General features: G+C 39.2%; 1 protein-coding gene across 2 annotated transcripts in view; it reads right to left on the bottom strand.

Moving 5' to 3' along the window:
* SNTB2 (syntrophin beta 2) overlaps positions 1-26,513 on the bottom strand; it is a 112,807-nt gene that overhangs the window by 55,584 nt on the left and 30,710 nt on the right. For both annotated transcript variants that reach the window (XM_055305529.1, XM_055305530.1), the window contains exon 2: positions 1,470-1,683. In XM_055305529.1, the coding sequence (XP_055161504.1) occupies positions 1,470-1,683 (214 nt within the window). The remainder of the gene's footprint in view (positions 1-1,469; positions 1,684-26,513) is intronic.

The raw sequence follows: 26,513 nt of genomic DNA, 5'->3' as shown, positions 1-26,513 counted from the left end.
TGCCACACACACAATATATTACAGATCAGGACTTTTAATGTCCCCATGGTCTAAAATCCCCATTGTTGGGGCACCTGGGTGGCTCATTAAGCATCTGCCTTCAGCTTGGGTCATGACCCTGGGGTCCTGGGATTGGGTCCCTCATCAGGCCCCCGGCTTCCCCTGTTCATGCATTCTCTATCTTTCAAATAAATAAAAAAATCTTCAAAAAAATGCCCAAGGTCACTGAGCTTCCTGTTGTCTTCTTGTGATCCATCCCATCCTGATTGGGTATTTGGCTATACATTCAGATCAGAAGAGACCATAAAACTGAAAGTACATTATATAAAGTCTGGTGCTTAATTAGGTCTTTGGATAAGTTTCTCTCTCTCTCTTTTTTTCCCTCTAATCTCTAACTGAACACTAGGTTTACCAGTATCACCTCACAGAATCACTGAAGACAAAGTCACAGAACCTGAATGGTTATAGAACTATGCGAGGGACACTAGAAATTATTCAAAATCAACTCTCTCTATTTACAAATAAGGACACTCAAGTCAAGAGATGTCAAGCTGCCAGGGTCACATTGCTAGCTGAGGCAGCCATATCTATAATCAGATCTCTGACTCTACATTATCCACAATATAAGGAGTTTCCATCTGAGGAGACATTTAAAATTTAACAAGGTTTTTAAAATTATGAATTAAATTCAGAGTGAGAAAAGTACTAATACTCCGGAAAAGTGTGAAATTAAGAGAAGTCCCTCTACCCTTCTAATCTATTTTATTTATTTATTTATTTATTTATTTATTTATTTATTTATTTATTCATTCATTCATTCATTCATTCATTCATTTATTCATTCATTCATGAGAGACACAGGGAGAGAGAGAGAGAGAGGCAGAGACAGGCAGAGGGAGAAGCAGGCTTCATGCAGGGAGCCAGATGTGGGACTCGATCCCGGGTCTCCATGATCACGCCGTGAGCTGAAGGTGGAGCTAAACCACTGAGCCACCTGGCTGCCCTACCCTTCTAATCTTATTTTACTCCCTGGGAGGAACCACCATGAAGTTTCCTGTGTGTTTGTCCCAAATTTTTCCATATATGTATATCTACATGTATGTGTAAAGTAATTTAAATATGGAACTCCAGGGTCACCTTGGTGGCTCAGTGGTTGAGCATCTGCCTTTGACTCAGGTCATGATCCCAGGATCGAGTCCCGCATCGGGCTCCCCACAGAGAGCCTGCTTCTCCTTCTGCCTATGTCTCTGCCTCTTTCTCTATCTCTCTCATGAATAAAGAAATAAAATCTTTTTAAAAAAAAGATTATATGGAACCCCCAAAATTATTCTCTCATCTTAGGCTGATGTTTTCCTCTGCATAATGTTGTCAACAGTCATATTATTAATAATATGCATGAGTAATATTGCAACATGTCCCTAAGTTTGTAAAGCTGTGAGTATGATATTCTCCCTTTAGGTACAGCTCACCTGTTTTCCAGATCCGGCATGCTTAGGTTTCTAGCAGCAAAGCACATTTTGAGAGGGATGACCTTCCTGTCCTTGGTGCTGTTCTGGTGTTTTGGAGAACCAGAGTCCTCACTGCCACTAAAGCTTGGTGACTGAGGAGATGCACCTTCCCAAGGTAGATCTGATACTAATGATGGTTTCTTGATATATGGTGTTACTTCTCGGATGAACTTGACTACAAACAAAAATCAAAGAAGAAGGTTATTGTTTTTGCTTCCTATGAACAATGACAACTGAAATACACACATACATTTAATATCTGTTGGTCAGTAAAAAAAAAGACACTAAGTTAAAGAGCCAGCACACAGCATTTTAGGATTGGAGAATATCTTAAAGGCTACATAATCCAAAAGAAATGCCACTACTATATTCTAAAAAGTTTAACTTCTGAGCCTTTGCATGTATTTTTCCTTCTGCTTAGGATTCCTCTTTCTCTGCCTAGTCAACTCTACTTCAGAGTTACCTCTTCAGCAACCTTTCCTGTCAACTCTCCCCAGGGTATTACCAACACACCTCTGTCACAACCTCTCAGCACCCTGCATTATATCCTTTGCTAATACTTCCATCCACCTGCTGGGTCTGAGTTCTTTGAGGGCAGGACTTATGATGGATTCAGTCTTAGTATCCAACACCTAGTACAGTGTGTGCTCAATATATGTTTGAAAATGAGTTAAACAAATGGAGACGCCTGGGTGGCTTAGTCGGTTAAGTGTCTGCCTTTGGCTCAGGTTGTAATCTCAGGGTCCTGGGATTGAGCCCCACATGGAACCCTACACTGGGCTCCGTGTTCAGTGGGCGGTCTGCTCGTCCCTCTCTCTCTCTCCCCCTGCTCATGTTCTCTCTCTCTCTCTCAAATAAATAAAAATCTTTTAAACACTTCTTTTTTTTTTAATTTATTTACAATAGTCATACAGAGAGAGAGAGAGGCAGAGACACAGGCAGAGGGAGAAGCAGGCTCCATGCACCAGGAGCCTGACGTGGGATTTGATCCCGGGTCTCCAGGATCGCGCCCTGGGCCAAAGGCAGGCGCCAAACCGCTGCACCACCCAGGGATCCCAAATAAATAAAAATCTTTAAAAAAGAAAAGTATTTTAAAATTTCCCAAGTTGCCAAAACAACAAATAAACAACAAACAAACAAACAAATTAATTAATTAATTAAAATTAAAATTTCCCAAGTTGTCAAAACAACAAACAAAATAAACAACAAACAAATAAATAAATACTTGGATTAAAATTTCCCAAGTTGCCAAAACAACAAACAAAATAAACAACAAACAAACAAACAAATAAATAAATACTTGGATTATTTCCATAGTTGACCAGCCATGAATAAATCTCCTGGTGACAGATTCAGTACCTCCTGAGACAGTGTCACTTAGTTTTTTAGACAACTCAACATTTAGAAATTCTTGAAACTTCCACAAACTGGTTTGCAGTCTACTGAAGCCATACAGAAAAAAACTTAATCTCTCACGTGAGAACAACTTAATTATCTAAAAACTGATTATTTCTCTCTTTCCCTGACTAAGCTAAATATTTCTAGTTCAGTTCAATTCAACTCAATCAGTATTTTTAACTACCTATCAACTGCCAGTAATTAGTCTATCCACTAAAAACAAATTAAGCATGGATCCCACCCTCAAAGAATGCCCAATCTATTAAGGGAGACAGCTATATTAACACATCATTATAGATTTGAAAATAAATACAAAAATAAAGTGTATTCAAGGTAAGGTATTTTGATTAATGGTAGCCCCAAATTAAAACATAGCTTTTACTAGATGGCAAACTTTTTTAAGTTCAATTTTAAGACTCATTAAATACTTCTTTGACCCTGGTCATGACTAGCAACTGCTGTCATTTGAGGCGTGGTGTTCTTGTTTCAAAAACCAGACAAACTGAGGATTATTAAAATTTTAAATGTCATTAAAAATGTAAATGGTTGAATGCAGACATAGTCATCATTAACCCTGCTATCATGTTATATTAGATCAGTATTCTACTCCCCTCTCAAATTCTAATGGGGTAGGTCATTACAGTAGTAGTATCATGGGAATTAAAAACTAGAAAGATATGATCATTGTCAAGGTTTATCAATATCATAATAGTCAGTATTAACATTCCACAGCACTGGAAGCTTTACAAGCCGGGGTGCCTGGCTGGCTCAATCAGTTAAATGGATGACTCTTGATTTCAGCTCAGGTAATAAATCTCAGGGTCATGGGATGGAGCCCCACATCAGGCTCCACATTCAGGTGGTTGTTTGCTGGAGATTCTCTCCCTTTGTTTCTGTCCCTCCCCCTATGCATGTGCTCGCTCTCTCTCTTAAATAAATAAACCTTTCTTTAAAAAAAGCTTTACAAGCCAATGAAACTTTAGTAACAAATAGATTTCTAAATCTAAAAAATTATCAGATGTTTCTAAAAACACAGTTAAGTCTTTAAAATACTGTTTCTTTTTTGAATAACTAATATATGCATATAAGACAAAATTCAAAAAATAGAAAAGATCTTAAAGATTTTTATTTACAGGATGCCTGGGTGGCTCAGTGGTTGAGCCTCTACCTTTGGCTCAGGGCATGATCCCGGGGTCCTGGGATCAAGTCCCACACCACTCCTTGCAGGGAGCCTGTTTCTGCCTCTGCCTATGTTTCTGCCTCTCTCTGTGTCTCTCGTGAATAAATAAATAAAATCCTACAAAAAAAAAGATTTTTATTTACTTTTTTTATAAAAGATTTTATAATAAAACATCTAGATTTCTAGCAGCCCAAAACTCATCCCTGGAGACAACCATTATATGGTCTTTCAGATATATGCTAGATATGCTAAACATATGTAAAAATAAACATACACATGTACATATATATGCATATATATATAGACATACACTTCACATAATGGTAGTATATAGTACTTACTGTTTTGCATCTTGTTTTTACTTAATATTGATAATATAAGCCCAGCATTCTGTAGCTCATTCTACAGCATGATGTGGTGACATATAGTCCTTTGGACTCAGATTTGGTTCAAATACCAATTGTATTTTCTACTCAGAGTTACTTGACTGTTAAGAGGTTTTCATCTTTATAACCTACTAGTGTTTAGTAACACTAAACAAGTAAAAGCTTCAGGCATATACTAAAAATTCAAGGGATCTCTGGGTGGCGCAGCGGTTTGGCGCCTGCCTTTGGCCCAGGGCGGGATCCTGGAGACCCGGGATCGAATCCCACGTCGGGCTCCCGGTGCACGGAGCCTGCTTTTCCCTCTGCCTATGTCTCTGCCTCTCTCTCTCTCTCTGTGACTATCATAAATAAATAAAAATTTAAAAAAATTCAATAAATAGTACATGCCTTTCTTTTCTTTTTATTTAATTACTTAAGTAATCTCTACACCCGATGTGGGGCTCGAACTCATGACCCTGAAATCAAGAGTCACATGCTCTTCCGAATGACCCAGCCAGGAGTCCCATGTGCCTTTTTTTTTCCTTCCCTAAATTAAATAGTTAAAATTTTTAAAATTTTTTTTTTAATTTAGTTTTTCATGAGACACACAGAGGCAGAAACAGGCAGAGGGAGAAGCTGGCTGCCTGCAGGGAGCCTGATGCAAGACTCGATCCTAGAACTCCGGGATCACAACCTGAGCCAAAGGCTGATGCTCAACCACTGAGCCACCCAGCTGTCCCAAAAGTTAAAAATTTTTAACAGCAATCAGTAGAAAGGTGAAATTATTTCCTTATAAGTTATAAAACAAGATCTGTTGAAATTAAGCATAATCCTAGAAAATATAATAATGCTAATGCCAACTTTTAGATATAGTTTATGTGTTTGTGTATGTGTGTTTGCTTCCTATGCACAGTTGTGATACATGCATTTCTAGGTTGAGAAGGGAAAAGCTAGGGATGCCTGGGTGGCTCAGCGGTTGAGCATCTGCCTTTGGCTTAGGGCATGATCCCAGGGTCCTGGATCAAGTTCCACGTCGGGCTCCTTGCAGAAAGCCTGCTTCTCCTCTGCTTATGTCTCTGCCTCTCTCTCTGTGTGTCTTTCATGAATAAATATATAAAATCTTAAAAAAGAAAAAAAAGGTAAAAGCTAGCTGCCTCAAGTCACCAAGGAGATTTTTTTCATCCTAGAAAAATAAGCAGGGGTGCAGCCCATATATCCCTTGAGCGGCTGACTCAGGCATTTCAATACATGCTTTAGTTTTGTGCTTTCAAGAGAGGATTAGATCACAAGAACTTTAGCAGAAATTCCTAAGTTTCTAGTCACAGCCAATGGCAGAGACTTTCTTTTTGAACATTTAAGGCAGTATACCAACTATTGGGCTACCAACCAGAGGAAATTAAAGGCATTCTAAAAGATTACTCTTGCATATTATAGTGGTAAAAAAGGACCCCTCATGATCTACTCAGAAGTTCATTCAGTCACATAGTAGCATCACTAAACTGATAACTGCACATATATTTAAATAAAACAGACATATGTACACAGCCTATTTCATGGCCTCATGAAAGAGCAGTGGTTTCACTCAAGTTGATGACAACTGGCTCATATCCCAATCTAACTAGCCATCCATAATAGCTGAAGAACTGAATATACATCTGTTTCTAATTTACCTGAGATATGGGAGAGGTGGAAAGTTAACAGTGTTCTGTTTAAGTCCTATAATTAGACCTCTCCAGTTACCATAGTACTCTCACCTGGATCCCTGGCAGGAAAAGTAAAGACTCTATACCCCTATATGGCATTCAGGTTGACTTAGTACTCATAATATACTTCATAATTACTTAATTTTTCCTGATAGTTGTCTAAATCATCCTCAAAATGTTTAAACGCTGATGTTTACAATGTTTTAGATGTTGAAGTTAATTTCCTTTCCCCTATGTACTGATCATGATCACTCTTACTGAAAATGAAAGAGGCTTCCCCTCACCCTAAGAGCATCACTATAACCCTTTCATCAGAGTGACGAAAACATATACATTTACTATACACACACCTGGAAGGAGGTCTGGAAGGGTTTTCATCAAAATATCAATAGCCAATAGTGCTTATGTATAGGTGTAGGATTGTCTTCTTTTCTTTATATAGTTTTGTAAATTTGAAATTCTTATGAGTCCATATAACTTATACCAAAAAAACCCTTTTAAAAAAAAAAGATTATTTATTTATTTATTTATTTAATTATGATAGACACAGACAGAGAGAGAGAGAGAGGCAGACACACAGGAGGAGGGAGAAGCAGGCTCCTTGCCAGGAGCCCGAGGCGGGACTCGATCCTGGGACTCCAGGATCGCGCCCTGGGTCAAAGGCAGACGCCAAACCGCTGAGCCACCCAGGGATCCTCCCACAAAAAAAACTCTTAAGAAACAAAATTTATTCTGAAACTTTGCTCAAACTTTAAACATGGAACCACCTTAAAATGAGATTTTATTGAGCCTTCAAAAACTATAATGCACTGGTTGGGATCCAAGATCCAATTGATTCTTACTGAATTCCAACTCTATTGAACAGATTTACAGGGGGTCCATATATTTTAATGAGGTACTCTGTGATCCTTGTTTGGGGCATTAGGCAGCATCTGATTTTGACCTGAATGTCATCCTATGTGGCTGTGAAAAGATACTTCATAGTGCAGATGCAACTTACGGTTGTCAACGCAAGTATTCCAGTAAATCAATCCCCTTCCCTTCTAAACATCAACCTTTCATATAATAATTATTTTCCTCTTTATCTCTCCTCCCCTTTTTAAAAAGATTTCACTTATTTATTAATGAGAGACACAGAGAGAGAGAGAGGCAGAGACCTAGGCAGAGGAAGAAGCAGTCTCCTTGCAGGGAACCCAATGCGGGACTTGATCCCCCAACCCAGGATCACACCCTGAGCCAAAGGCAGACACTCAACCCTCAACTGCTGAGCCACCCAGGCATCCCAGTTTTCCTCTTTATCTCTAACACTTATCTTTTTCTTACCTAATCTGGTGACCTTTACTGTGAGTTTAAGTGAAACTAATGGATCAGACAATGTGACATTATCTTCCCCAGGTTTTGCAAATTTGTCTCTGGGTTATCCTGAGGGTGGAAGAGCTGGCTTGTCATTTCACTCACAAATGAGTTATGGTGACATCACTGTTAAAGTATTCTCCTAAGGTTTCTCCACAACCTCATCCCAAGCTCCTCCTCCAAGTCAGGAATTTGATAGATGGCCACCAGAAACATTAAAAAGGAATACTTTCAGTAAAAAGTCTTTTACATTCTCAACTTGCAGGTGTCTTTCAGCTCAAGTATCCTGTCATTTGGGGTTTGAGTAGACTGCTCAGTCTAGGGATTGGCAATGTACACCCTGAATGTATTCAGAGTTATTATGGTTTTACTATACCTTTCCATTTTATCTTATTTTTAAGATTTAATTATTTATTTGAGAGAAAGAGAGTATGTGCAGGGGGGAGAAGCAGAGGAAGAGTCTTAAGCAAACTCCTCGCGGAGCGTGGAACCTGAGGCTGGGCTCCAGCTGGAGATTACAACCCCAGTGGAAACCAAATAGGGCACCCAATCAACTCTGCCACCCAGGCACCCCTATATTTTTCCATTAAAAATGATACTGCAATTCACTAATCTACGGAGCTCCTGGTATGTGCCAGGAACTGCTTTAGGAACTTAGAATAATAAGTCCATGAACCAGTGCCTGGGTGGCTAAGTCAGTTAAGCTACTGCCTGCAGCTTAGGTCATGGTCCCCAGTCCTGGGATCAAGCCCTACGTAGGGAGATCCCTGCTCAGTGGGGAGTCTGCTTCTCCCTCTCCCTCTGCTACCACTCTCTTTCTCTCTGTCAAATAAATAAAGTCTTTAAAAAAAAAAAAAAAGCTTGTACGCAAATGTTCTTAGCAGCTTTATTTGTAAGTGGAAACAACCCAAATTTCCTTCAATGGGTGACTAAATAAATTGCAGTACAGCCACAGAATAGAATACTACTTGGTGATAAAAGTAATCAACTACTGATAACACTTAGCAACTTAGAGGAATCTCAAAGGCATCATACTGAGTAAAAGAAGCCAGTGGTGAAAGGTTACATACTCACATGATCCCATTATTGAAAAGACAAAAATATATGATTAAGAGCAGATCAGTGGTTGCCAGGGTTAGGAATAGGGAAGATGTGATTAATTCTTCGGAGCATGGAACTGTCCTGTATAAGGATTGTGGTGATGGCCACAATAATTTATACATGTGTTAAAATGCACAGAACTGTACACCATGGGGGGGGGGAAGGCAATGTTACTGCATGATAATTAAAAGATAAGAAAAAGGGATCCCTGGGTGGCGCAGCGGTTTAGCGCCTGCCTTTGGCCCAGGGCGCGATCCTGGAGACCCAGGATCGAATCCCACGTCGGGCTCCCGGTGCATGGAGCCTGCTTCTCCCTCTGCCTATGTCTCTGCCTCTCTCTCTCTCTGTGTGTGACTATCATAAATAAATAAAAAAAAAATTAAAAAAAAAAGATAAGAAAAAGTAAGTAAATTATATAATAGGTTATACAATGTTAAGTGTTATGAAAAAAACAGTAAAGGAAGGCAGATCAGGAGTGCCACAAGGGGGAGGTCAATTTGCAATTTTATATAAGGAAGTTAGGGTAAGCCTCATTAAGACTTTTGAACAAAGACTTATATTAGGAGGTGGGGGAGTCAGTCATAAGGACATCTGGGGGTAGCATTCCAGACAAGGAGAAGAGTATTAAAGCAGTCAGGAAAACCAATGTGCCTAGCACAGGGTAATCAAAAAGGAAAGAGTAGAAAATGGGGTCACAGAGATAATGGGGGTCGGGGGCAGATCATGTAGGTAGGGACTTTTAGGTCAAGGTAAGGACTTTTGGCTTTTATCTTGAAGTGGTAAGACAGAGAAGTTTTAAGCAGAGGAGCGACATGATCTAACTTGTATTTTAATCATTCTCACTACTATACCAAAAATAGAGTGAAAGAGAGCAAAGGTGAAAGTAGGAAGACCAATTATCAGAAGCCAAAGATTATGGTGGTGAGACCAGGGTGGCAGGAGCAAAGGTGGTGAGAAGTGGTGAGATTCTCAGATATTCTGACAGACAGGATGGGGGCGGGGCGGGGGGGATGAAAAAAAGGGAGAAATTGAGGATGACTTTGAGATTTTGGCCCTCAGCAACCGGAAGGACAAAACTGACATCAACAAGTTTAGGAAGAAAGATCAGAGACGCCTGTGTGACTCAGTGGTTAATCATCTGCTTTCAGCTCAGGGCATGATCCCAGAGTCCCAGAATCGAATCCTACATCAGATCAGGCTCCCTGCATGGAGCCTGCTTCTTCCTCTGCCTGTGTCTCTGCACCTCTCTGTGTCTCTCTCATGAATAAATAAATAAAATCTTTAAAAAAAAAAAAAAGGAAGAAAGATTTTTGAGTCATTTGAGACCTATATTTCAGTCATTCGAGACTTATATTAAACAACCTATATTAAACAATTTCAGTCATTTGAGACCTATATTAAACAACCAAATTGAGCTGGCAGCCAGATACGTGAATCTGCAGTCTGGAAACAGGTTGAAACTGGAGCTGTAAATTTGGGAGCAATTGGCATGTGGCTGACATTTAAAGCCACGAGACTAGAAAAGATCACTGTATCAGTCAAGGTCCCAGGAGCAAATGAATGGCACAGGATTAATAAAGAGACAATTTATAAAGGTGTGGGCAAGATGTCAGGGAAAACAGAGTGTGATATCTATCCTGTTTACACACCTAGGCCTGAAGGGACCAGGAGAGGAAATGGTTACCAGACCCAGGGCAGTCTTATAGGGGGCTGACTCAAGTGGAGCAGTGACCTTCCGTCAATTCAGCCAGTTTGGGAGCCAGGGGATAAATGCTCCAATTTCACTTTCCTCCTACTTTCCCTCCAGTGTCCTATTGGGATTCTACATTAGCCAAACTCAACAAAAGCCAAAGGGTAAAGAAGATTGTTGATGTAGTTTGTGCAGGTCAGCCTCCGAGAAAGAAAGCAGGTACAAAAGGGGGAGTGCACCTAGAGGGGGAAAATGGAGACTTCCAGTATGATCACCAAGGGAGTGAATATAAATGAGGAAAAGGACATTGCACTATTCAAGGGCTAGGAAGAAGAGAATGAGCAGCAAAAGAGACAAGGAGACTCCCCAAGACATAAGTACTGCATAGAAATACTGGCCAAGGGCAGGCCCTGTGGCACAGCGGTTTAGCCCCGCCTGCAGCCCAGGGCGTGATCCTGGAGACCCAGGATCGAGTCCCATGTCAGGCTCTCTGCATGGAGCTTGCTTCTCCCTCTGCCTGTGTCTCTGCCTCTCTCTCTCTCTCTCTCTCTCTCTCTCTGTGTGTGTGTGTCTCTATATGAATAAATAAATAAATAAATCTTTAAAAAAAAAAAAGAAAAGAAATACTGGCTGAAAATAGTACCAAGTTTACCCAAACTGAAAAAGCCATGCTTTTCAAGAACCCAACTTGGTTCCTCTCTTTACCACATTTTTTTGGGGAAAAAAAAAAAAAGTTTATGCTTGCTGTTTCTATTTTCTCCTTTTGCTCCTTAACTTCTTCTGAATAAAGCTGCATTCTAAGGAGTCACTAATGTTTTCTTACTCACCCAGTCCAAATTACTCAGTCCTTATTCTTGCCCATTCCCACATCTAACAATGTACTCCATCAACTGTTTTTTATTCCTCCTTTCTGTCCCTGAATTTTCTATAGTCTTGTTTTTCCTCCCAGACCTACAATGTAGCTGCTCCCCAAGACTCCAATTTTAGTACTTTTTTCTCACTTTATCCTCTTATCCCTAACAACTTACACTAGATTCCTAAATTTAACATAGATCTCCAGAACCAGTATCTGTTGTTGGTCTCAAATTCTTTTCACTTAGGTGCTGTCCCAACCCTTCAAAATCACCTATCCAACCATGAACTAATCTTCATTATCCTTAATCCTCTCCTGTGTTTTCATTGTTAGCTTTAGCATCAGCATCCTTCTAGCCAAATGGTATCCAAACCAGTAGTATTGAAAGTTTATCGTAAAGTCTAATAATCTGTATTTTATTTTGTTTTGTTTTTCATAAATGTATTTTATTTTGGATTAAAGACCTAAGTGTAAAACCTGAAACTATAAAACTCCTAGAAGAGAACATAAGCAGTAGCACCATTTTTCTAGCTATGTCTCCTAAGGCAAGGGAAACAAAAGCAAAAATAAACTATTGGGATTACACCAAAATAAAAAGGGTTTGCACAACGAAGGAAACAATCAACAAAATGAAAAGGCAACCTACTGAGTGGGAGAAGATATTTTCAACTGATATGGCCAACAGACATATGAAAATATGCTCAACATTACTAGTTATCAGGAAAATGCAAATCAAAACCACAATGAGATAATACCTTATACCATCAGGATGGCTAGAATCAAAAAGACAAGAGAAACAAGTGTTGGTGAGGACTTGGAGATAAAGGAACCCTAATGCACCACTGGAGATAATGTAAATTAGTACAGCTACTGTAGAAAATAAAATGGAAGTTCCTCAAAAAATCAAAAATAGAAATACCATATGATTCAATAATTCCACTACTGAGCATTTACCCAAAGAAAACTAAAACACTAAAAACACTAATTTGAAAAGATATATGCAGTCCCATGTTTAGTGCAACATTACTTACAATAGCCAACAGAAGCAACCCAAATGTCAACTGATAAATGAATTGATAAAGAAAATGTGGTGTATGTGCACAATGGAACATTATTCAGCCACAAAAAAGGGGGGGGGACGAGATCTTGCTATTTGGAACAACCTAGATGGACATAGAGGGTATTATGCGAAGTGAAATAAGTCAGACAGAGAAAGACAAATACCATATGATTTTACCTATATGTAGAATCTAAAACAACAAAACAAATGAATAAATAAACAAACAAAAAGCAGAATCAGATCTATAAATACTGGGAAGAGACTGATGGTTGCCAGAGGGTAACGGAATGGAGTGATACCCAAAATGGGTGAAGGGGAGTGGCAGAAGCAGGCTTCTAGTTATATAATGAGTAAGTCATGGGAATAAAAGCTACAGCATAGAATATATACAGTGAGATGGTAAAACCATTGTATGATGACATATGATAGCTACACTTGTGGTGACCATAGTATAATGTATAAACTTGTCAAATTACTGTTGTACACCTTAAACTAATGTTAACATTGTATGTCAACTATACTCAATAAAAAATAAATAAATAAAAATCTGTTTCAGTTAAGGTTTCCCAGGTCATTCTTATGCCCCATCAAGCTCTGGGAATCACTTCTCTAACTTTTGCAGGCTCCTCTTCTCCCTAACCGTTACATCTACCAAGTCCCAAACTGTCTCATTCCGACTCTGAAATTTTTCTCTAATCTAGTCTCAATTCCCACTGCCGACACGGGTCTGGATCACCCTTATTGTTGGATTGGCCTTTAAAAAAAATGTAAATAAAATAAAATAAATGTAGTAAAATAAACATAACATAAAGTTTACCAACATAAAGTTGGTTTTTTAACATGTACAGTTCAGTGGCATCAAGTACATTTTACACTGTTGTACAACCACCACCACCATCCATCTCCAAAATTTTTTCATCTTCCCTAACTGAAACTCTGTCCCCATTAAACAGTAATTCCCCATTCTCTTCTCTATTCTCTGGTAACCACCCTTTTACCTTCTGCTGGCCTCATTCCCCTCAGGTAATCAAACTGGAAAATATTGAAAAGAAAATGACGATAAATATAAAAATTTCTATTTCTACCACATTTCCTTCCAGACTTTTTATTCCTTAATACAGTAATATATTTTCCCATTTCATACGAACTCTTCATAAACATCATTTAAAAATAGCTATAGGGCAGCGCCAGTGGCGCAGCGGGTTTAGCACCTCCTGCAGCCCAGGGCCTGATCCTGGAGACCCTGGATCAAGTCCCATGTCAGGCTCTCTGCATAGTGCCTGCTTCTCTCTCTGCCTGTGTCTGCGCCTCTCTCTCTCTCTCTCTCTCTCTGTTTCTATGAATAAATAAATAAAGTCTTTAAAAAAATAAAAATAAATAAAAATAGCAATAGATACTTAAATTTAAAAGAAAATAATATATAAATAGCTGTAGATCATTCCACTGTGTATTTACCATAATTTATTAGGCATTCCCTAATTACTGGACACTTGGTTTACATAATGCTATATGGTGAACATATTTTTCAGGAGAGAAATTACTGGGTCAAAGGAGTATTTAAGGTTCATACTGCAAATTGCTCTCCAAAAGCCTTGTACCATTTTACACTCCCACCAGGAGTGTCTGAGCATGTCTATATCAGTACACTGGTAAAAATGCAGTAATTTTACTGAAAATAATCTTGGCTATTCTAAATTTTTAAGATTTTATTTATTCATAAAAGAGAAAGTGAGCATGTGAGTAGGGAGGAGGAGCAGAAGAAGAGGGAGAAGCAGGCTCCCAGCTGAGCAGGGAGCCCAATGCAGGGCTGGATTCCACGACTCCAGGATCATGACCAGAGGTGAATGCAGACGCTCAACTGACTAAGCCACCCAACAGCCCCAGTCTTTGCTATTTTAATAGGTGAAAAATGGTATGTATATATGCCTACCGTATCTTGATCTCCTGCTTCAACAAATGCAGGATGTTAATATTTTCTTCTCTTTAAAAGCAGGAAATCCATGTCTCTTTAGATTTTCTTTGTCTGAAGACATGGGGGAGGTGATTTGTGAGGTTGTATCAGTGAGGAATTACCTGATGATCATCTGAACCTCAGATCTAATACAAATTTGAGTTATAAGTCTTCAGATTTGCTGTACCATCATTTCCAAAGTCATATTTATTTTCCCATTATTGCCTTATCATATAACCCTGTAAAGTTAGGGATCCCTGGGTGGCTCAGCAGTATGGCACCTGCCTTTGGCCCAGGGCATGGTCCTGGAGTCCTGGGGTTGAGTCCCACATCGGGCTCCCAGCATGGAGCCTGTTTCTCCCTCTGCCTGTGTATCTGCTTCTGTGTGTGTGTGTGTGTGTTTCTCATGAATAAATAAAAAATTTAAAAATCTTAAAAAAAAAACCTGTAAAGTTAGCTCATTTGTTCTTGCCAGTCATGAGGAAAAATTTCCCAAGAACCCAAGCATGTCATCAGAAGCAGTACATGTGCTTGTAAGATGTGACTTTGATATTTTCTAGTTGAAAAAAATAACTGTAGTTTCTATTGGTTCTGAGATTTTCAATTCATTTCATTATCCATCCTTCCTTCTCCATTTCAGTCCAAGGCCTTTTCAACTCAATAAAAGTAGATCTATCTTTTTCAAGGATTTCAAATTACTATTGGAATGACAAGGAGAACTCAAGTTTCTCTTGGAACTTCTGAGCTACAATGGAATGAGTCCAAATAAGCCAGAAATAAGGTAACTCTGAAATTTGTGTCCAGCAGTTAAAATTTCAGGATTTTAAAATTATGGCCTTTTATAATAAATTTATGCAAGCTGGCAGAAGAAGATATATTTTTTAGGCCTCAATCAAATTCAAACATGGATATCTATTACTTTTATACAAAAGTATTAGCTTTCACACTTTTATATATATAAACATAGAACAAAAAAATAGGTTGAATTAATTTGGGTCTTTGGACTGTTTACTGTATAATTTCTCCTCGGTAGTCTTCTTTAACTACTAATCTTATGATAAAACTAGTTGTGGGTCATTTATAAAGTAAATATTTTTAAGTGAATTTAAAAAGTGGTTTTCTTTGGAATGTTTCCTCAAATTGGAAAAGAACATGCAAGCTTTTCAACTTTTTTTTTAATTTTTTTTATTTATTTATGATAGTCACAGAGAGAGAGAGAGAGAGGCAGAGACACAGGCAGAGGGAGAAGCAGGCTCCATGCACCGGGAGCCTGACGTGGGATTCGATCCCGGGTCTCCAGGATCGCGCCCTGGGCCAAAGGCAGGCGCCAAACCGCTGCGCCACCCAGGGATCCCGCTTTTCAACTTTTTATAAAAAAAAAAAGTTTTACATATCTTAGGTTTGCATTTTTAAATGTTTTTGTAAGGAAGATAGCTACCAGCAAACTTCCTCGCGGAAAGTGACATACAGTAAGTATGTATGTTTAAAATCCTTTATATAACTAATTCCAACCTGGGAGACACTGTATCTGAAAAATTACTTTCAATTACATATTCTTCTTTGCCTTTTGGTACTGATATTTATGTTTACTTTCTATGTAATATCTCTTGTTTTAAGTCATTTCTACTTTTAGTTCTTCTCCCTCCCCTGATAAAAAAAAAAAAAAGGTATTACTTTTTGTGAAACAACATTCCAATCTGTTTCAGACCCTTCTGCTTGCTTCAAAACATACAAAGCAGATAGGACTGCTGTCAACAGTAGAAACATCTTGACCACCTACAGGATTAGAAAAAATAGAAAAATAGGACTTTATTTCATTTTATTTCCACTGAAACAGAGGCAATCAGAAAGGCAATTTGCATAAGAAGAAACAGGCTAGTTAGGAATAACTTATATTGCTCCTTAGTCTCCTGCTGAAATATTAAAGTAGAGACATGGGGATTTTTTTTGGGAGAAAATGAACTCTACCATATTTTTTAAAAATACAAGATGATTCATACAGTTTAAAACTAAGGGTATTCAGAGTTCCTAAGTGCCAAAAGCAAGTTCTGTTTTATACTTAAAAAGTTATATATATATGTTATATATATATATATATATATATATATACATATATATATGAACTCCAGATCATACCCTGAGCTAAAGGCAGATGCTCAACCACTGAGCCATCAGGAGTCTCTAAAGTTAACTTCTAAACACATGCTGTCAGTTAATAAAAACAGATTAGAGGGGATCCCTGGGGGGCGCAGCGGTTTGGCGCCTGCCTTTAGCCCAGGGCGGGATCCTGGAGACCCAGGATCGAGTCCCAAGTCGGGCTCCCTGCGTGGAGCCTGTTTCTCCCTCTGCCTGTGTCTGTCTGCCTCTCTCTCTCTCTCTATCATGAATAAATAAATAAAATCTTAAAAAAAAACAGATTAGTAAAGTATTTTCAGAAATAGATCCAATAGCAGAAACAAGACAACAATGGGGGGAAAGTCACATTCAATAAATGTTGAAAAAAAATGGGAGTATCAGTATGGAATTGTCTTAGATCCATAGTTCACACCTTATTATGCAATTGCATTAACCTACAACTGATCCCCTTTGGAACATTTTTATAAAATCATTAAAGTAGAAAAGCAGAGCAACAAACTTTGAAGTCAAATACTCTCAGTTCGGGCAGCCCAGGTGGCTCAGCGGTTTAGCGCCGCCTTCAGCCCAGGGCCTGATCCTGGAGACCCGGGATCGAGTCCCACATCGGGTTCCCTGCATGGAGCCTGCTTCTCCCTCTGCCTGTGTCTCTGCCTCTCTCTCTCTCTGATGAATAAATAAATAAAATATTTAAAAAAAAATACTCTCAGTTCAAATCTTGAGATTACATTTGCCTTTGGTGAGGTTTAAAGCACATAATTAACCTCTGGGCCTCAGTTTGCTCACTTTTAAACATAAAATATGATGTCCTAAAAGGACATTGTAGGTATTAAGTGAGATAATGTATGAGAGGTACCTAGGCCAGGGCTTGAGCACTATAAATACTGAATATTAATGTGCACGTTTGTGTGTACAATTAATACAATACACTTAGGAGAGAGTATAGTTTAGTGGACAGAATCTAAGATTTGAGTTTGAACTGATCACATTTGAATTTAAGCTCTGCCAATTACAAACTTTGTGATTTGGACAAATAATTTCACTTCTCAATTTCAATTTCTTTTTTTTTTAAGATTTTATTTATTTATTCATGAGAGACAGAGAGAGAGAGAGAGAGAGAGAGAGAGAGAGAGAGAGAGGCAGAGACACAGGCAGAGGGAGAAGCAGGCTCCATACCGGGAGCCTGATGTGGGACTCGATCCCAGGACTCCAGGATCACGCTCTGGCCCGAAGGCGGCGCTAAACCGCTGAGCCACCCAGGATGCCCTCAATTTCAATTTCTAATCCATAATACTCTAATATTAACCCTAATGTCAATTTTACTGAGGGGATTAAATAAGATTAACTAATAAAATAAAAGTAAACTGTCTGGAGAGCCTGGAAGATAGTAGGCATTGAACAAAAATGATCTATAAGTGGGATTACTATGCAACTTCAATGCTAAGTCTTTAATGAATATCTGCAGATTCTGGGAAGCCTGGATGGCTCAGTGGTTGAGCACCTGCCTTTGGCCCAGGGCATGATTCCGGAGTCCCAGGATCAAGTCCCACATCAGGTTCCCTGCATGGAGCCCGCTTCTCCCTCTGCCTAGGTCTCTGCCGCTCTCTCTCTGTGTGTGTCTCTAATGAATAAATAAATAAAATCTTTTAAAAAAATGAATATCTGGAGATTGTAATGAAGATACCTCCAGAAAACAGCAAGTTAATTGTTCTTTGTCTCCCCTTTCACAAAAAGACCAATTTTGACAGCACATAGCCTTCCTCATTTATATTCCCATAACACACCACATTGCTATTATGGCACTTGTCATATGTCAGTTTGTTTTGCTCATCTTTTCCACTTGACCAAGGTACACAGAAGGGATTCAACTCAAGACACCATAAAAGTCAACTGTAATTACAACACATCCCTTTTACAGTGTTTATCTATTCCATGGTTCTTTTGTCTTTTCCTTCTAGTCACTCTTCAGAACCGTGTTGCATTTCCTGCAGAGCTATTTAAAGCCCTGAACACATTCCTTTGGACATTCATGGGGCAAAATTCATGTACTTTTTCTTTTTTTCCCTATTTTTTAAAGATTTTATTTATTTACTTATTCATGAGAGACAGAGACAGAGAGAGAGAGAGAGAGAGAGAGAAGCAGAGACACAGGCAGAAGAAGCAGGCTCCATGCAGGGAACCTGACATGGGACTTGATCCCAGGTCTCCAGTATCACACCCCGGGCTGAAGGTGGCGCTAAACCGCTGAGCCACCTGGGCTGCCCTACTTTTCTTTTTTTAAAGATTTTATTTATTTATTTATTTATTTATTTATTTATTTATTTATTTATTTGAGACAGAGAGCCTGAGCAGTGGGAGGGCTGTGGGGGGCGGGGGAAGCAGGCTCCTCTGCCAAGCAGGGAGCCCCACTTGGGGCTCAATCCCAGGACCCTGGAAGTTATCACATACATTCTGTATGTACTATCTTTGTTGAGGTTCTCCTCAGCTAAATTTGCTACTAGAACTAATAATCTGCCATTAGAACCAAATTCTCCTTAAACTCTTATCAACTTAAACACATGGCTTATGGGTGCATAATTAGCTCTTGCAGTGACATAAAAATTTAATCCTATTGTGAGAGGTCAATAATGGATTTAAAACATTCCTTTATAAGTAAAGAAAATCCTTGCTTCAATAAACTAAATAAGCTTTTATCTATTCCTAACATTAATGATTGGAAACAATTTTTTTTTATTCTTAAAAACCACATTTCCCCCTTTTCATCAACAAAGAACTTCCCTTGGGACACCTGAGTGGCTCAGCGGTTGAGTGTCTGCTTTTGGCTCAGGGCATGATCCCTGGATCCAGAATCCGGGATCAAGTCCCACATGGGGTTTCCTGTGGGGAGCCTGCTCTCCCTCTGCCTATGTCTCCGCCTCTCTCTCTCTCTCTCTCTCTCTGTGTCTCTCATGAATAAATAAATAAATCTTAAAAAAAAAAACAGAACTTCTCTTATGTATAAAGTATGTAGGATATTTAAAACACCTGTTATAGATTTTTCTCCTCACATTGTTTAGTTGAGGAAGAAAAAGAAAATATGTACCCCTCCAAAGACCAATTAATAAAGTGATTTTTTAAAAAGATTTTATTTATTTATGCATAAGAGACATGCAGAGAGAGAGAGGCAGAGACATAGGCAGAGGGAGAAGCAGGTCCATGCAGGGAGCCCAATGTGGGACTCGATCCCGGGACCCCAGGATCACCATCTGACCCGAAGGCAGACACTTAACTGCTGAGCCACGCAGGCATCCCAATAAAATGGAAATTATAAAGAAAAGCAACTGGATGTAACAAAAGCAAATAAAATGAAACAACTGAAAAATGTTAATAAAAATACTAATAAAGAAGGGTTCTCCTACTGGACCAAACCAAAAAAAAAAAAAAAAATCTAGCTGTTTAAGCTCAAGGAAATCCTTATCCGTACTTTTGTTGCTAAGTGGATGTGTCCTGGACACACCGGATGGTTTGTTTAGATCAGCACCTAAGTGATAACTATAGACGGAAACACAATATTAACCAAGCACAATAGCTGTGTTGGAGGGGTCAGCAAGCACTCCATCCTGCACATCCAGGCAGAGTTACCACTGGGGAAGAAGGATGCCATCCAAGTTTCCATATCTTTATACACTTTGTAATTTTTTTTTTTATTGTACAAAAAGAACTGCTACAAAAAGAACTGCTATCTGTAACTGCCAAGCTTTTGTTGTCATTAGGGATTTTCTGAACAAACTGGCAGAATTAACTGAGTTCAGGAAGAGAAGACAAAGATGTGTTCATGTTCTTTTCCTCCTCATTTGTTTTTTTTTTAAGATTTATTTATTTATTTATGATAGACATAGAGAAAGAAAGGCAGAGACACAGGAGGAGGGAGAAGCAGGCTCCATGCCAGGAGCCTGACTCGAGACTCGATCCCAAGACCCCAGGATGGCGCCCTGGGCCAAAGGCAGGCGCCAAACCGCTGAGCCACCCAGGGATTCCCTCCTCCTCATTCTTATGTAACAAATAGCCAAGGAATCCATTGTAGATGGAGAATTGTCAGACTTCATAGATATCAGCTGGTGAATGTTGAGCTATTGTCCAATACATTGCTCAATCCACATCAAATAACTGTATTTACTGATAATTTTTTATTGTTTTAATTAAAAGGTAATGAAAACAAAAGCTGGAACATTTGAGCCTCAAAATAAATAACAGTGGCATGGAATTATAATCTATAAAGTAAAAATACCCCTCAGCCCATATTGATATAAATAAATAATTGAATAAATAAATAAGTTGAATAAATAAATGGGGTAGTAGGGACAGCCTTTACTGAACAATTTCAATTAATAATAAGTGTCAAAGGAATGCAAGAAATCAAAAATCATCATTAGGCCACTACAGTAATAAGTGTTGCAGGCAACACCCACGGATGAATTAGTGAAAAGTTTAAGAGTAAAGCTGAAGTCTTAAAGAGTAACCGGATATTTTCAGTCTCAATGAATCTACCCCCAGATATGTATTAATTACAAAAAGAAAACAATAATGTTATGTGGAGAAATCTGACAGTAGTCAAGATTTATAATACCACTATTGAGACATATTGATGTCATATACCCTATGCTCCCATATATACCAAAAAGAAAATATTGCTTGTCTGCATTCTTGCTAACAACACATAAGCTCAGCCTATTCATGACAAAACAAGAATCCAAATTGATGGACATTCTACAAGATGACTCAAATGATTAGAAACTGAATACCACATAGGGTTAGTTAACACATCCATTACTTCACATAATTAGAATATTTGTATGGTGAGAAAATCTAAGGTCTACTCTCTTAGCAACTTTCAAGTATGTAATACAGTATTGTTAACTATAGTTGTCATACTGAATAATAGAACCCCAAAATTTATTCATCCTATAATTGGAAGTATGTAGCCTTTGACCAACATCTTCCCATTCCCCCCACCTACTTCTACTTCATTGTTAAGAAGCCAGAGTAAATTTGAGGTGTGAGAATAATGACAAAACTGAAAAATACCATCATTCCAGAGGTATCTACATTTAATTCCAAAATTCCATTAAGGTAATATTGTAGAGCGGCTTTGGACATGTGAGGGTTTGCCCTTGCGATTGACAGCCAATCTGTTTATTATTAGCTTCTATAATCAGTAAGAGTGCTTATCTTGAGATTATATTTATCTTTATGCATGCTAAATCCTTCCCTCTCTCTCCTAGAGATTATTCCAGGAAAGGAGAAAGATTCATCAGTGTAGTAAGTACATGAATTACAGAAGTATGCTCAATATAGCCAAAATAAATCACCATATTTAGAGATTAATGACATAGCTATTAATTTAAAGTGTATTATGTTTGGCCCCCTACACACACCCAGACTCTCTCTCTTTCTCTCTCTCTCTCTCTCTCTCACACACACACACACACACACACACACATTCATCCAGAGTGTCCTGGGAACAAATACTAATCTAAAAATAGATGGCTTACAAAATTTTAGGGCTAGAAGACACCTTAGTGTTAATTCAGTCCAATCTGTTCATTTTTAAAGCTATGAAACAGAAACCCTAAGAAAAATGAGACTTAAAGAAAATAAGAAAACTTCGTCCAAGTCAGTCAATGTGGCAAAACCATGGCTAAAAATCCATGTCCTCTTCTCCAGAGTACATCCTCAACTTTCAGTTGGTTTTATAAATAGTGTAAAATCATAACTGGCTGGCAGAAGGGTATATTTTATTACTACTACTTTACCATTTACATTTTTTAAAACTCAGGCCACAGTCCTTTCACCTTGTTGTGACTCACCTTTTCTACATCAGACATAAGACTTAAAAAAAATAGAGATTGATATTTAACTTATTAACATACCTATTCTGAAAACAAATGGTGCTTTCTCAGCCATCAGAAGCACAGACGGGCTAGAAGAGTCAGAGCCACTGTCTCCTTCCTTGTCATGGCCATGGCAGCAATGGCATAGGGAGAGGGTAGTTAGAATAGTGCCGCAGTGGCCCTAGCCAAGCTAAAACAAAACAAAAAGCCTGAGATAAGAATACAATTTTGGGGGTAGCCCGGGCGGCTCAGGGGTTTAGCGCCACCTTCAGCCCAGGGCTTCATCCTGGAGACCTGGGATCAAGTCCCACGTCAGGCTCCCTGCATGGATCCTGCTTCTCCCTCTGCCTGTGTCTCTGCCGGCCTCTCTCTCTCTCTGTGTGTCTCTCATGAATAAATAAATAAAATATTTATTGAAAAAAATACAATTTTTCATTTGTATCTTTCTTTTTTAAGTAGACTCCATGCACAATGTGGGTCTTGATCTCACGACCCTGTGAACAAGAGTTGCATATTCTATCTAAAGAGCCAGCCAGGCACCCCAAGAATACAATTTTTCAAAAGAAAGTTATTACTTTTTGAAAAGATTGTGCTTCAATGTTCATTCCTTCAGAATTGGTGATGTTCACATAAGTGTCTTAATTACATTTCTTTAGATTGAAGTTTATATGTAAAGCCTGCCCTTACAGGGTTATTGTGAAGATTAAATGAATTAAAGTATGGAAAAGGATTTTAGAAATTGTAGAAGCCATACCAGTTAGAGATATTACTGTTATTACCTAATGCAGACCTTGACAATCATTTTCACCAGGTTCAGAAATTAGCATGGTACATGGCAAAAAGCAGGTGCTCAAAGTGCTTTTAAATGAATTAGCGTACAAACCTGGCTAAGACCTCTTCCCAAGGACGTTAACATATAGCATAATGGTGGTGATATAATGTGGTGATAATTCAGAAATAAACCACCGTGCCTTTCTAAGTCTGACCCATACACACCAGACAACTACTGTGAGGGTTAATGAGATAAAGCTCACAAAGGTGGCCAGTGCTCCCGGAAAAAAGGGTCCTCTCAGGACCACTGTTCTTGAATGTATAAGCCTGTCACACAAAGGACATAAAGCAAAATAAAGCTGAAATTCAAGTGGTAATACTAGCCTCTTAACAGTGGAGAAAATTGTTGGCATTTTTTTTAATAAATTTTATTTATGTATTCATGAGAGACACAGAGAGAGAGAGGCAGAGACACAGGCAGAGGGAGAAACAGGCTCCACACAGGGAGCCTGACATGGGACTCAATCCCAGGTCTCCAGGATCATGCCCTGGGCTGAAGGCGGCGCTAAACCGCTGAGCCACCGGGGCTGCCCTGTTGGCATTATTCTTAAACTTGGGATTATTCTGCTGAAATGTTCAGTGAGTGAATAAAATGTTTGATACCGTACATACCAACATGTACAAATGCCTCAGTTTTCTAATTTTACAATTATGTTTTTAATTTTCTGTTGGTGGAAATCTCAAAAGTAGAAAAGTGTGAAAAAAATACTATATCGGGGCAGCCCATGTGGCTCAATGGTTTAGCGCCGCCTTCACCCCAGCGCCAGATCTTGGAGACCCGGGATCAAGTCTCACGTCAGGCTCCCTACATGGAGCCTGCTTCTCCCTCTGCCTGTGTCTCTGCCTCTCTGTGTGTCTGTCATGAATAAGTAAATAAAATCTTAAAAAAAAAAAAAAACTATCTCAGCAACAATGCAAAGAGGATGCCTGGAATGATTAGGAAAGCATACATATGGGGATCCCTGGGTGGCGCAGCGGTTTGGCGCCTGCCTTTGGCCCAGGGCGCGATCCTGGAGACCCGGGATCGAATCCCACATCGGGCTCCCGATGCATGGAGCCTGCTTCTCTCTCTGCCTCTCTCTCTCTCTCTCTCTGTGACTATCATAAATAAATAAAATTAAATTTAAAAAAATTTAAAAAAAAGAAAGCATACATATGAACCATAATGGGTTCTTTAAAATTTTTTTTTAATTTTTATTTTATTTATGATAGTCACAGAGAGAGAGAGAGAGAGAGAGGCAGAGACACAGGCAGACGGAGAAGCAGGCTCCATGCACCGGGAGCCCGACGTGGGATTCGATCCTGGGTCTCCAGGATCGGCCCTGGGCCAAAGGCAGGCGCCAAACCGCTGCGCCACCCAGGGATCCCTAATGGGTTCTTTAATAGGAAATATCTCCTTTTTTTATGTGGGTTGAAAATAAGAACTATAAGAATACAAAAGTACTAATTCAAAGGGATACGTACACCCTGATGTCTATAGCAGAAATGTAGCCACATTATGGAAACAGCTCAAATGTACACTGCTTGATGAAGAGATAAAGAAGACGTGGTGTGTGTGTGTGGGTATAGTATGTGTGTGTATAAACATATATATAGTGTGTATACACATACACACAATAAAATATTACTCAGCCATAAAAAAAAAAATCTTGGGCAGCCCCAGTGGCCCAGCGGTTTACAACTGCCTTCAGCCCAGGGCGTAATCCTGGAGACCCAGGATCAAGTCCCACATCGGGCTCCCTGCATGGAGCCTGCTTCTCCCTCTGCCTGTGTCTCTGCCTCTTTCTCTCTCTGTGTGACTCTCATGAATAAATAAATAAAATCTTTAAAAAAAAGAAACAGATGTAAAGCTCTATGGTATTGGACATTCCCCCATTAAATATGCATTTCCAGATCAAACTTAAAATACTACAACATGGGATGCCTGGGTGGCTCAGAGGTTGAGCATCTGCCTTCAGCCCAGAGTGTGATCCTGGAGACCCAGGATCGAGTCCCACACTGGGCTCCCTGCATGGAGCCTGCTTCTCCCCCTGCCTGTGTTTCTGCCTCTCTCTCTCTCTCTGTGTGTGTCTCTCATGAATAAATAAAAAAATTCTTTAAAAAAACTTTATAAAAAAATACTACAACATAAGCTAAATAGAACACATTCCATGTCTTCAAGAAACTCAAAATATAAAGATACAAATATGCAGTCACCATCCTCACTACTCATTTCATGTTGCGTGTGCCAAAAAGTTATGTTTTATGTGTATAATTTCATATAATCTCATAACACCCTATGAGATAGGTACATTAATTCCATTCTACAAGTGGAAACCAAGGTCTTAGAGAAGGTAAAAAACAAAAAAACTTGCCAATATGATGGAAAGAAAAGATCAAGCACGTAACCAGTACTCCTGTATCTTACCAATGAACAAATAATTAAGGACTATTATAGAAACATATATAAAATGTACAAAGTAAGAAAACATAACTTGAAAGAGTGCTTCACTTTGAAGGGAGAGGAGACGATGGAGTCAGTCAGGAAAGGTTTCACATAGACTTCCATCTTTGAAAGATAAACTGCCTGAAGCAGTCTGGCTGGGGTTACAGCAAAGCGGCAAAGAGGAACACGAGACATTCAGAGAAACATAAGTAGGTAGGAAAGGCTAGAGTGTAGGGTTCAAGGTGGAAAGCAGTAATCTGCTTTTGAAAGATGGGTGATATTCAGTTAAGAGTTATCAGGCACCATGAAAAGCAGTCTTGGCTGTTATGGATTATTCCTCCTTATTTTAAGATTTTTATTTATTTACTTGAGAGCGAGAGGGGGAGAGAGGCTAGAGAGAGAGGGAGAAGCCAACTCCTGCTGAATGGAGAGCCCCACATGGGGCTCAATCCCAGGATCCCAGGGACCTGAGCTGAAGGCAGATGCCGAACCCATTCAGCCACCCAGGCGCCCCATGGATTATTCCCCCTTAGAGAGCTACCAAGGTTTAAACGTACAAAAGGAAACAAGTGCCCTCAAAACTACAAAAAGATTTCCACCTCATATAGAGTTTGAGATCACTACCAAAACCCAGATTACAAACTTCCTAAGATAATGGGTAAATGTCTATTTTTTTTTATATTTTATTTAGGGATCCCTGGGTGGCTCAGCGGTTTAGCACCTGCCTTTGGCCTGGGGCGTGGTCCTGGAGTTCCGGGATCGAGTCCCACGTCGGACTCCCTGCATGGAGCCTGCTTCTCCCTCTGCCTGTGTCTCTGCCTCTCTCTGTGTGTGTCTCATGAATACATAAATAAAATCTTAAAAAAAAAGTCCATTCCTGACCTGCCACTGCACACCGTACACGTGAACGCATAAAAAAGATTTTATTTATGTATTCATGAGACACACAGAGAGAGGCAAAGACATAGCTATGCAGAGGGAGAAGCAAACTCCCCACGGGAAACTCGATGCAGGACCCGATCCCAGGATGCTGGGATTACAACCTGAGCCAAGGGCAGACGCTCAACCAGTGAGCCACCCAGGTGCCCATAA

Source organism: Nyctereutes procyonoides, unplaced genomic scaffold, assembly GCF_905146905.1.
Source record: "Nyctereutes procyonoides isolate TBG_1078 unplaced genomic scaffold, NYPRO_anot_genome, whole genome shotgun sequence".
Lineage (NCBI taxonomy): Eukaryota > Metazoa > Chordata > Mammalia > Carnivora > Canidae > Nyctereutes > Nyctereutes procyonoides.
This window is presented reverse-complemented; position numbering and strand designations above follow the sequence as displayed.